Source organism: Oncorhynchus gorbuscha, linkage group LG08, assembly GCF_021184085.1.
Source record: "Oncorhynchus gorbuscha isolate QuinsamMale2020 ecotype Even-year linkage group LG08, OgorEven_v1.0, whole genome shotgun sequence".
NCBI classification, from domain to species: Eukaryota; Metazoa; Chordata; class Actinopteri; order Salmoniformes; family Salmonidae; genus Oncorhynchus; species Oncorhynchus gorbuscha.
In genome coordinates this window covers 72,122,205-72,135,234 of record NC_060180.1, presented here as the reverse complement: position 1 = coordinate 72,135,234, position 13,030 = coordinate 72,122,205, and the positions used below count along the sequence as shown (strand labels likewise).

The following is a 13,030-nucleotide window of genomic DNA, read 5'->3' as shown; positions in this document are numbered from 1 at the left end:
GTGCCTTTACCCTACTCGGGGGTCTGGTCACATTAAGCCAAACCTGTCCATGTGTATCTAGTTAAAGATGCAATATGCAGAAATTGCTCAGCCATTTCCTGGTTACGAAAATTGTAATAGTTTGCCTAATTTCAGTATGTGACAAAACTACCGATCCTCGACTTCGGCGATGTCATCTACAAAATGGCTTCCAACACTCTACTCAGCAAACTGGATGTAGTCTATCACAGTGCCATCCGTTTTGTCACTAAAGCACCTTATACCACCCACCACTGCGACTTGTATGCTCTAGTCGGCTGGCCCTCACTACATATTCGTCGCCAGACCCACTGGCTCCAGGTCATCTATAAGTCCATGCTAGGTAAAGCTCCGCCTTATCTCAGTTCACTGGTCACGATGGCAACACCCATCCGTAGCCCGCGCTCCAGCAGGTGTATCTCACTGATCATCCCTAAAGCCAACACATCATTTGGCCGCCTTTCGTTCCAGTACTCTGCTGCCTGTGACTGGAACGAATTGCAAAAATCGCTGAAGTTGGAGACTTTTATCTCCCTCACCAACTTCAAACATCAGCTATCCGAGCAGCTAACCGATCGCTGCAGCTGTACATAGTCTATAGGAAAATAGCCCACCCATTTTCACCTACCTCATTCCCATACTGTTTTTATTTATTTATTTTTCTGCTCTTTTGCACACCAATATCTCTACCTGTACATGACCATCTGATCACTTATCACTCCAGTGTTAATCTGCAAAATTGTATTATTCGCCTACCTCCTCATGCCTTTTGCACACATTGTATATAGACTGCCCATTTTTTTCTACTGTGTTATTGACTTGTTAATTGTTTATTCCATGTGTAACTCTGTGTTGTCTGTTCACACTGCTATGCTTTATCTTGGCCAGGTCGCAGTTGCAAATGAGAACTTGTTCTCAACTAGCCTACCTGGTTAAATAAAGGTGAAATAAAAATAAATAAATAAATAAAAAGCAAGTATGTTTTAGAGACACATTGTGGCATCTAAACCATTGAGAAATATATTTTCCATAACCAAAAATATTGTATCTAGCTGTTTGAAGCTAGTGTGCAAAACCAAATGTAAAAGGGAGCATAGAAAAAGCATAGCAATAAAGCACATAGAACATATATGTTGTTTTTAAGACTTGATTTCAATGCAATGACAGATCTATAACGAATATTAGTTCGATGGTCCTTAGCTAACTAATGTTACTTGGGTTGTGGTGGACATCTGGCCAGATGCACTCGTTTACAAAAAAACATTGCGCATGCACAACAGGGAAATAGTAGCTTGTTAGCTATAAAGTGAAGTACAGTAACATTATCTGTTTAGAAAAAGCGTATGCGCAGATGAAAACAAACGCCAACACGCTAGTTACACTGTCATAACACTTCAGTGAATACGCTACCTACATGAAAACAGTACTATGCAATAACTTGATAGCCAGCTTGTACCGTGTTATCCACCTGCACCGGACAGGTCGCGCGAACTAATGATGTAGTTGCAGCATCACGCACGGGCCTCATTCAACTCGATATTTCTAACGGTTCAGTAGCATCAGTGTTGTTTTGAAGAATAGCTAGCTAACTACGCAGCAAGCCAGCTTGTCCCGAGAATCCCTAGAAGAGCCAGATAGCTCTCTTCTTTCTTAGCCGAATACAAAGCTAACTGGGCTAGCTATATTATGAATATGTGCACTAAGCTCGAGCTGTTTCACAACAAAAGCATTACTCTGCGCAGCAACCACAGCGCCATCATTTACAACGTCCACATCCTGCAGGTGGAATGGACTTCAGCGAGAGGCGGGCCAGAGTGCACAGGTGGGATGCTATCCAATGCATGTCCATTGCATGATTAAACTGTCTAATAATGCATTGGATATGTGCATGTTTGCAATGGGTTCTTCTGTTGCCCTCTACATTGATCGCAACAGGACATAACCCATGTTGACTCTGACCATGTTGTTGTTAGCAAACTGGCTAGGTTTTTGCAGGTTTTGACCACCAATCTATCAGCGTGCACCTTACCTTCTTTCTTCAGAGGTACTGCAGCCTGTGTTTCATCTTTCTTGTCAAGGAGCGGATTCTTCCTGTCCTTCTGTGACTCCTTCTTGGGCTGCTTGGCGGCTTGGGCTGCAGACTTGATGATACCAGCTGCAGCCGCCTCTTTCTTCTTATTCTCCGCCGCCTTTAACACCTCGAAAGGGTCTGATTCATCGTCCAATAGCTGGTCGAACCGATTGGTTACGACGCAGCCGAAGCTTTCTTGTAGATGCCCGGGCATGATCGCGCCCCTTCAGCGGAATTCACCTCCGATTCTACGAGGCTTGGCGCGAACAATTCGCTAAATACTGCCACAAGATGGCTGGGAAATGTACCTCTTCTCTTCCGGCGCGAGGAATATCCGTTATATTCAGTAGCGCGATACGGGGCATGTAGTCGTCAAGCCCAGGATTTCCCAAACTCCGTGCTGCTTGTAAACAAATGCAAATGATATCGTGTAAGGTGACAACTGTTTGAATATTCATTAATGCCATTAGACATGAAAAACTATTGCTATTAAAATGTATGTTAATTGACCAAACAAAATGACTTTACACTGTTGACTGGTTAAGAAATCAATTCAAACGTTATTAGTCACATGCGCTGAATACAACAAGTGTAGGTAGACCTTACCGTGAAATGCTTACTTACAAGCCCTTTTAACCAACAGTGCAGTTCAAGAAGAGTTTAAGAAAATATTCACCAAATAAACGAAAGTTTAAAATAATAATAAAAAATTAACACAATAAAATAACAATAACGAGGCTATATACAGGGGGTACGAATCTGTGTGTGGGGGTGCAGGTTAGATGAGGTAATTTGTACATGTAGATAGGTTACCAATACATATTTTTATTGCGTTGTAGCGACCCGCACAGACAGCTGTGTGTTATGTGTTAGGCTAGGAGGTGGTTGTGTTGTACTGACCAGTACCCGGTGTTCGCGGGGTCCAACCTGTCAATCAACCTGCTATCTGCCAATCACGGGAATGCCTGGAATGTTCTGATGCCGGGCATCCTGGTGGTTGGTGGAGTGGCGTGGAGGGGGGTTGGGCAGGGGGGTGGAGCATTGGAAGTTAAGACCAGGTTCAGCTTTTGTTCTCTCTCTCTTACGTCTGGGCTTCACAAGAGAAGGTCACGATTGGCTTGTGTCATCTATTTGGCGTGTGCTACGGCCCAAACAGTAGCCTGTGTAAAGTTGGTGTAATAAACCGTCAATTCGTAAACTCAAGCCTCTGTCTGGACAATTGTTCCTTTATGATCTAGTCGGGTCATTACATTGGTGTCAGAAGTAAAAACGTTGATACAAGTTAGCCAGCTAGCTAGCTGACTTATGTGGCTAGCTACCGTAGGTGAGAACGGGGGGTGGAAAATGCTTCGAGGAATCCGAAAGTGAAGGTGGAGGTAGGGGACGATTATGGCCAAGGAGCTGCATGTGAATGGACGTCGGGGGCTCTGTCTGAGGAGATCGCCAGGGCGTCGGAGCGCAGAGGCCGCTTGAGGAGGACGTTAGAGCGATGGCGGCTGAAGCGGGCATGAGTGCTTCGTCGAATGTATTTCGCGCGGATTCTGGTGGGCGGACCGAAGTGGTGACGTCGACGCGGCGTGATGAGGAATCTGGGGCTCAGGATGTAAACAAACATGGCGGCGCCCAGTTCCCGGCTGCGTCCGTATCTGTTAAGACCCCGAAGTATTCCGGTAAGGCGGATTGGGAAGCTTTTCATGCTCAGTTTGAACTGTTAGCTCATTTTAGGGGGTGGTCGGATGAAGAAAGGGCACTGCAGTTGGCTTTATGCCTCACGGATGAAGCTCTGGCCTGTTTGATATTGATTAGCCCTGAGGACAGGCATGATTATGGGGCTTTAGTGGGAGCACTGAGGAGGCGCTATGGACAGTGTGTACAGCCCGGGCTACTGCACTCCGAACTGAGTAATAGACGCAGGCAGCCTGGAGAGCCTCTACGGGTGCTAGCTAATGACATTGAGAGCCTCTCTCGGCGGGCATATGCTCACATGCCCCCCCTCCGTGCAGAGCGAGCTAGCACGGGACCAGTTCATACAGGCGCTCTCTCCTACGGAGCTGCGCATACAGACCCAGCTGGCTCATCCTGAGTCATTGCAGACAGCCTTGGAGATGGCTTTGGAGAGGGAGCTGGTGTGGGCTGGGGCTTCAGCTGGGGCTTTGGTGGGGGTGCAGGGAGACACACCCTCTGTGCGAGCTGGGGGGGCAGAGCAGTCCGGAGCCGGAAAAGCCTGCTTGGGTGGCCGAAATGACAAAACTCATTCGTGCTGTGTCGCTACAGGCGGAACGAAACACACGCCCTGGTCCCAGGGTCTGCTGGGGTTGTGGCCAGCCAGGCCATCTGCGCCGAGTTTGCCCCATGTCCCCCAGAGCTCAGGGAAACGGCTCGGGGTCCGCATAGACCGGGTAGTGCGGACCCTGGCTTTCTATCCCAACCACCATCATCTTCTGGAGGAGCCCACCGGCACAGACGGGAAGCAAGGCTCCACTTCCCCCAGAAGCAGACGAGGGCAAGCGGATGGAGCCTGTTGTTGTGGTGGGCCGGACCTGTGTTGGGGACTTTTGTCATGTCCCTGTCACTGTGGAGGGGGTGCCCTGCTCCGCCCTGGTGGACACTGGTTCCACAGTAACCCTGGTGAGGCCAGATATTGTGCCAGGTTGGACTCAGTGTGAGCCTACAACTGTGCAGCTCCGCACAGTCACAGGTGAGCTGGCACCCATGAAAGGGAAGGGAATAATGACTCTGACAGTAGGGGGCAGGACTGTGCGTCATCCTGTGTGGGTGGCGGCTGTGCAGGACCCTTGTATCCTGGGGTTGGACTTTCTTAGGAGCACAGGCTGCCAGTTAGACCTAAATAGGGGCACACTGAGCTTCCAGGGAGGGACGGAAGTCACCATGGCCCCCCTAATGTCACATTCACTCAACCCAACAAACCCTTTACTCCAACAGTTAAAGCAGCAGAGACTCATGGCTGCGCCCCCTCCCCCACAGCTGTGTGTGACTTTTCCCCAGTCCCCCTGTCACCTACAGCGGTGTGTTACATTCCCCAGCTACCTCCATGACACAGCCCTCTGTGAGCCGGGTCGCATCCCCCAGCCCAGCTACCCCAGATGGGAGAGGAGAGGACACTGTCTGCAGTGAGGGAGATATGGGGGAGGAACTGTGTTGGTCTTGACCCTGAGCAGCAGGAACGGTTGTGGCAGTTGCTGTTTGAATTCAGAGACAGCTTTGCGTTGAGTGAGGAAGAGGTGGGTCAGACTCATCTGGTGCAGCATGAGATCGACACAGGTGATGCTCGACCCATCAAGATGCGTCCCCGCCGTATCCCGCTGGCACGCCAGGAGGCGGCAGACAAGGCTGTGTTGGAGATGCAGCGGGCAGACTTCATTGAGCCCTCAGACAGCCCCTGGGCGGCGCCAGTCGTCATGGTTCCGAAGAAGGGGGCAAGCTGAGGTTCTGTGCGGACTACAGGCGGCTGAATGAGGTAACCAGGAAGGACTCATACCCCATACCACGTATCGATGAGTCGCTGGACCTGGTTAGGGGTCCTCCTGGTTCTCCTCACTAGACCTCCGCAGTGGCTACTGGCAGGTGCCCCTCTCCCCAGAGGCCAGAGCCAAAACTGCGTTCTCCACTAACAGAGGACACTGGCAGTTCAAGGTCCTGTGCTTTGGCCTGTGCAACGCTCCAGCTACTTTTGAGCGTTTGATGGACAGGGTGCTGGATGGCATCCCCGACAGCAGTGTCTGGTATACCTCGATGACATCCTGGCCCATGGCAGCTCCTTCCAGTCAGCCCTGGGGCGCTACGGCGTGTGCTGGAGAGGGTGGCTGCCGCAGGTCTGAAGCTCCACCCGAGAAGTGCCACTTCATGAGGAGAGAGGTGTCCTTCTTGGGCCACCGAGTGGGGAAGGAGGGGATCAGCACCATGGAGGACAAGGTAGGGGCTGTCAGAGACTGGCCCACCCCCACCGACCAGCGTCAGCTGAAGAGCTTCCTGGGCCTGGCCTCGTACTACAGGAGGTTTGTACGGGGCTTCTCAAGCGTTGCTGCTCCACTGAACCGCCTGCTGCCGAAGGACAAGGCTTTCACTTGGACAGTGGAGTGTGAGGAGGCGTTCAACACCCTCAAACGTGCACTGATCGAGGCCCCCGTGCTCGCCCCCCCTGACCTCACCTTGCCCTTTATCCTGGACACAGACGCGAGCAATGTGGGCATGGGTGGGGTGCTGGCCCAGGTGGGGCCAGAGGGGGAGAGAGTGGTGGCGTACTTCAGCAAAACATTTGACAAACATGAGCGCCGCTACTGTGTCACCCGGCGGGAGCTCTTGGCTGTTGTGGCTTCCGTCAAACACTTCAAGTACTACCTGGGTGGTCTGCCCTTTACTGTAAGGACTGACCACTCTGCTCTCCAGTGGCTCATGTCTTTCAGAGAGCCAGAGGGGCAGGTGGCACGCTGGTTGGAGGAGCTTCAGCCGTATGACTTCACGGTGGTGCACAGGGCAGGGGCACGCCACTCCAACGCCGACGCCATGTCCCGTCGGCCCTGTACTGCAGACGGCTGCCGCCACTGTGAACGGAGAGAGGGACGGGAGAGAGCTGCGGGCAGAGGAGGGTGTCTGTGCCACAGTGTGTCGGGCGAGCGGGCCTGTCTGCTGTGAGCTGCAGACTGTCGACGTGGCTGAATGGCGGCAGCAGCAGGGATGGGACACAGACCTACAGCCAGTGCTACAGTGGGTAGAGGCGCAGGTGAGGCCACCATGGGAAGAGGTGACAGCGCTCTCACTCGCGACCAAAGGGTTGTGGTCGAAGTTTGAGAGACTGCGGCTGGCTGATGGCGTGCTACAGCGGGCATGGAAGGAGTCAGCTACGGGAGAGGAGAGGTGGCAGGTGGTGGTCCCAAAAGCATTGCGGGAGGCTGTGCTCCAGAGTACTCATGGGGGGGTGGGGACTGGACACTTTGGGGTCACAAAAACACTGCGCCGTCTCCGTCAGGGCTTCTACTGGGGGCAGCACAAGAGGGATGTGGAGGACTTTTGTCGCCGCTGTGACAACTGCACAGCGAGAAAGGGCCCCCCAGGCCGCTCTCATGCTCAGCTACAACAGTTCCCAGTGGGGGCTCCCATGGAGAGGGTGGGAGTGGATGTAGTTGGGCCGTTCCCCACCACAGACAGTGGAAACCGCTGGGTGCTCACGGCCATGGACTATTTCACAAAATGGCCCGAGGCCTATGCTCTGCCTGACCAGGAGGCAGAGACCATCGTCGACGCCCTGACAGCGGGGATGTTCAGCAGGTTTGGAGCTGCAGAGTCCATCCACAGCGACCAAGGCAGAAACTTTGAGTCCCGTGTGTTTGCCACCATGTGTGAGAGGCTGGGTATGCACAAGAACCGCACTACTCCTCTCCATCCTCAAAGTGATGGCCTTGTGGAGCGCTTCAACAAAACGCTTGGACAGCAGCTGGCCATCGTCTCTTCCAAACACCAGCGTGACTGGGACAAGCACCTGCCTATGGTCCTCATGGCATGCCGCTCCGCTGTCCAAGACTCCACTTCCTGCACGCCTGCCCTCCTCATGCTGGGGAGAGAGATCCGCACCCCTGCGGAGATGGCGTTTGGTCGGCCCCTGGATAGCCCTCATGTTCCTCCGGGGCCGGAGTATGCCCGGAGACTCCAGGACCGCCTGGAGACAGCCCACACCTTCGCCAGAGAGCAGCTGGTGAATGCAGGTGTGAGGCAGAAAAGGAACTATGACGTGCACACCCGGGGAAGGCACTTTGTGGCTGGGGAGCTGGTCTGGGTCTACAGCCCCCTAAGGAAAAAAGGCAGATGCCCCAAGTTGGACAGTCACTGGGTGGGACCCTGCAGTGTCCTGGAGAGGGTAGGGGAGGTTGTGTACCGGGTGCAGCTTCCTCCCAGGGGGAGAAAGGTGGCACTGCACCGGGACAGGTTAGCCCCATACAGAGGGGCCTCTTCTCCCCAAACCCCAGGAACCCCCACAATTCCCCTCTGGCAATGACATTCTCCAGGCACCCACCCTCAGGTGCCGCAAACAAGGCTCCAGACAGCCCACTCCCCCTGTCTCCCCCCCTGTGTCACCGCGTGGTTCCCCAGAGCCACGGACTGTATTACCCGTTCCCGCTTCCTTGTCACCCATATCCCTGCCTTCATCCCCTGGGTCCCAGAGGGGCACTCTGCGACCATCACGACCACGCAGGCAAAGGAGACCTCCGGGTCGCTTCAGAGACTTTGTTTGTTCCCTCGGGGACGAGGGACTCTGTGGTGGGGGGGCTGTGTAGCGACCCGCACAGACAGCTGTGTGTTATGTGTTAGGCTAGGAGGTGGTTGTGTTGTACTGACCAGTACCCGGTGTTCGCGGGGTCCAACCTGTCAATCAACCTGCTATCTGCCAATCACGGGAATGCCTGGAATGTTCTGATGCCGGGCATCCTGGTGGTTGGTGGAGTGGCGTGGAGGGGGGTTGGGCAGGGGGGTGGAGCATTGGAAGTTAAGACCAGGTTCAGCTTTTGTTCTCTCTCTCTTACGTCTGGGCTTCACAAGAGAAGGTCACGATTGGCTTGTGTCATCTATTTGGCGTGTGCTACGGCCCAAACAGTAGCCTGTGTAAAGTTGGTGTAATAAACCGTCAATTCGTAAACTCAAGCCTCTGTCTGGACAATTGTTCCTTTATGATCTAGTCGGGTCATTACAGCGTTATCTTTAGAACAAAATAAAACATGCTTTTTATGCAGTTAATGCTTTTCACTCAGTTTTGAGAGAGGAAGAGGGTGTGTGAGAGAGAGAGTAAGAAAGAAGTAAGAAGATGAAGAGAGATAGAAAGAAAGAGAAAGGGGACCTTCGAAGTGAAACATTTCCACATTCCAATATACAGCTGCTCTGTGTGTGGGCTAGTGCACATCTGAAGATTAAGGAGGATGTGTCTGTTTATAAAAAGCATAAAATAAAAGTGTGTGGGGAGGGCAGGCAGGGGTCATGTAGTAAAACAGCTGGTAGTGTCTTGCAGTGGTCAATCGGACAAGTCACTTCTGTTGTAGCCTATCAGCATGGGAAGCATCAGCATGGGAAGCATCAGCATGGGAAGCATCAGCATGGGAAGTTTGGGAACTAAACCATCAAGCCATATACACACACCTGTAATGCCCAACAGTGGTTTCAATAAAATTAGAGCCGTGCACAATATCAGTGATAATGAACGTATTGGAAGTATCTGTGTCATGTTGTAATCGTCATTATAGTTCATGTGTTTCTCTGTAGACCTACTGTATATGGTGCACACCTGTTTTAGTAGAGGGAGGGACATTACTCATAGATCAACTTCACTGTTCATTCGTTGAAAGTGAGACACCATCCATCACCACAACTATTCTTCATCTTTTATGATTGAAGTAATACGACAAAAAGAAACGCAAATTAAAACTGCCTTGAGGTAATTGGTGTTGGCAAAAGGAAACCACACCTCAAATGGCACAGCACCACTACAGATCCGGGTTCAATCCCGGGCTGTGTCGCAGCCGGCCACGACCAGGATACCCATGAAGCGGCGCCCAATTGGCCCAGTGTCGTCCGGGTTAGGGGAGGGTTTGGCCGGGCAGGGTTGTCCGTGTCCCATCTCGCTCTAGCGACTTCTTGTGGCGGCCGGGCGCATGAACACTGACTTCGGTCTCCAGCTGTAAGGTGTTTCCTCCGACACATTGGTGCTGCTGGCTTCTGGGTTAAGCGAGCAGTGCGTCAAGAAGCAGTGCGGCTTGTAGGGGTCATGTTTTGGAGGACGTACAGCTCTTGACCTTCGCCTCTCCCGAGTCCGCATGGGAGTTGCAGCGATGGGACAAGACTGTAACTACCAATTGGATATCACGAAAGGGGTAAAAAGTCCCCCCAAAATGAAATAATAAATAATAAAATAATTAATGTTCTATAAGGCCACACCGTAGCAGCCTGTGTGTATCATGATGAAGCTATCAGGTAAAGAGACATGGCTGGTGTCTTAGTTACACCAGAAAGCTAGGCTATTCCAACTCACACACTTAGCAATACAGACAACACCAACATTTTAGTTCTAACAAATGAAACGAGATGGGCAAAAATCATTCATTTTAAACGTACATTTTAATAAAAGTTCAACAACTCACAAGTAGCTCTTCATCTTACCATAAGGCAGCACCTGGGAACATATCGCTCACAGAAAATGAATGCTTTCACATCATTTATCTCATTTTGGTCAAGTTATTACCATGTGCGCTTTATAATTCACAAAACGTCTTCAAAGTATAGAGCCACCACATTTAAATCAATGAGTTAGCAGCAGGAATTTACAGCCTAGTCCCTTTCAAAGTGACGATAACAAATGTCCCCCATTGAATTCCATTTTAATAGTGTTTCAGTATAGGTGTTATTTGGAACCTGAAAGAGACCCATGTGATCTTTGTTAGAGGGTTCCTCCATTGTCTTACGTCAGATAGCGCAACGATTCCACCTGCACGGATTGGTTGAGGAGACAAGCGTTGCGTAGTAGTGACGCCATCTGACGTAAGACAATGAGAGTGTAGTGCCTCATGGCGATGGTCAATTTATACAGAGCACACGGTTTCCTTCCATTCACATTGTGAGTACAACCGTTTCATCCATGTAGATTCTATCTTATAGAATAAAAGTCAAGTGGTTTTAAACTAGGTCAGTCGAGGAGAGTAGCCGGACAAAAGACGACTCTGTCTGGTGGAGGTACTTTTTGTAAGCTTGTTTATCATCATTCTCCTTTTTTAATCTCTTATGAGTAGCTTTTTCCATTTCCAGCAGTTTCACATACCTCTGACACGTCGTCATCAACGTCCATCTGAAAAACACAAAACAGCAAATTCATGGAAGAACGGCCTAGATAACTTTCCCCTTTAAACGCTATAACATAATATGACATAACATGAAAATGTCTAGATAAGCTTTTTTCTTTCAAATATAATTTGAATTAAATCCCCTTGTATTTGTATTTATGATGGATTCCCATTAGTTTCTGCCAAGGCAGCAGCAACTCTTCCTGGAGTCCAGCAAAATTAAGGCAGTTATACAATTGAAAAAATATTTTAAAAACAGGCCCCTACTCTACTACCACATATCTACAACACAAAATTCATGTGTATGTGTGTATAGTGCGTGTGTGAACGTAAAGCATCTACCCTTATCAGACTGAAATATTCATATAGAACCTGTCCACAGCTTCACAGGGACTAGCTTTCCCAAAACGTTTTACGAGACACACTCACTTGTCGAGGTTGCGTGTAGTTGCTCCCTATGCCTGACGTCAAACTGTGGTACTTTGCTCTTGTATCCAGGGACTCCGGTTTTTGCACAAACAGCGAGTGCTATAAAAGACAGGATTACATTTCCGATTATGAAAAATCACTCAAAGGAATTAGTCTGAAAACAGTTTAAGCTGTTGAGACACATTCAACTGTAAAAGCAGCTTCTGTATAAACCAACATCACCAGATAAGCATGAGATAATGCAGTAATCCCATGAATGCCCAGCGCCCTCTAAATGCCCCGCGCCCTCTGAATGCCCAGCGCCTTCTGAATGCCCAGCGCCCTCTGAATGCCCAGTGCCCTCTGAATGCCCAGTGCCCTCTGAATGCCCAGCGCCCTCTGAATGCCCAGCGCCTTCTGAATGCCCAGCGCCCTCTAAATGCCCAGCGCCCTCTGAATGCCCAGCACCTTCTGAATGCCCAGCGCCTCTGAATGCCCAGCGCCCTCTGAATGCCCAGCGCCGTCTGAATGCCCAGCGCCGTCTGAATGCCCAGCGCCATCTGAATGCTGAATCCCCAGCACCGTCTAAATGCCCATCGCCATCTGAATGCTGAATGCCCAGCGCCGTCTAAATGCCCAGCGCCGTCTGAATGCCCAGCGGCGTCTGAATGCCCAGCGCCCGCCTGAATACCCGGCGCCGTCTGAATGCCCAGTGCTGTCTGTACTGGTGCATCAAGGCTCAGACCAAAAGACTCCTAAACAGCTTCTATTTATATATTCCTGCTATCAGTCACTTTTCAGCCCTGTTTACATGTACAGTGCATTCGGAAAGTATTCTGACACTTGGACATTTCCACATTTTGTTAATTTAAAGCAGGGGTGGGCAACTCCAGTCCTCGAGGGCCTGATTGATTAGATATCATCCTGACTAACCTGCCCTCTAAATACACCTCTGCTGTCTTCAACCAGAATCTCAGCGATCACTGCCTCATTGCCTGCGTGCGTAGTGGGTCCTCGGTCAAATGACCACCCCTCATCAGTGTCAAACGCTCCCTAAAACACTTCAATGAGCAAGCCTTTCTAATCGACCTGGCCCGGATATCCTGGAAGGATATTGACCTCATCCCGTCAGTGGAGAATGCTTGGTTGCTCTTCAAAGGTGCTTCCCCTCTCCATCTTAAATAAGCATGCCCCATTAAAAAATGTAGAACAAAGAACTGATATAGCCCTTGGTTCACCCCAGACCTGACTGCCCTTGACCAGCTTCACATTGCACTGAGGATAGGAAACACTGTCACGACCGATAAACCTACGATAATCGATAATTTCAATAAGCATTTTGACACGGCTGGCCATGCTTTCCACCTGGCTACCCCTACCCTGGCCAACATCTCAGCACCCCTGCAGCAACTTGCACCCCCGCTTCTCCTTCACCCAAATCCAGACAGCTGATGCTCTGAAAGAACTGAAAAAAATCTGAATCCCTACAAATCAGCTGTTCTAGAAAATCTGGACCCTCTCTTTCTAAAATGATCCGCCGAAATTGTTGCAAACCCTATTACTAGTCTGTTCAGCCTCTCTTTCATATCGTCTGAGATCCCCAAAGATTGGAAAGCTGCCATGGTCATCCCTCTTCAAAGGGGGAGACACTCTAGACCTGAAGCTGGAATCTTATATCTCCCTCTCTAACTTTAAG

At 50.6% G+C, this 13,030-nt stretch overlaps 1 protein-coding gene across 1 annotated transcript; it reads right to left on the bottom strand.

Moving 5' to 3' along the window:
- Nucleotides 1–1,883: 1,883 nt before the first annotated feature.
- On the bottom strand, nt 1,884–2,498 carry LOC124040696 (plasminogen activator inhibitor 1 RNA-binding protein-like). The gene has a single exon (XM_046357770.1). The coding sequence runs from the start codon at nt 2,301–2,303 to the stop codon at nt 1,884–1,886; it is 420 nt and encodes a 139-aa protein (XP_046213726.1). The 5' UTR covers nt 2,304–2,498.
- Nucleotides 2,499–13,030: the final 10,532 nt, after the last annotated feature.

Coding starts and splice junctions, on each gene's coding strand:
- LOC124040696 (XM_046357770.1), bottom strand. CDS start 2,303: ATGCCCGGGCATCTACAAGAAAGCTTCGGCTGCGTCGTAACCAATCGG.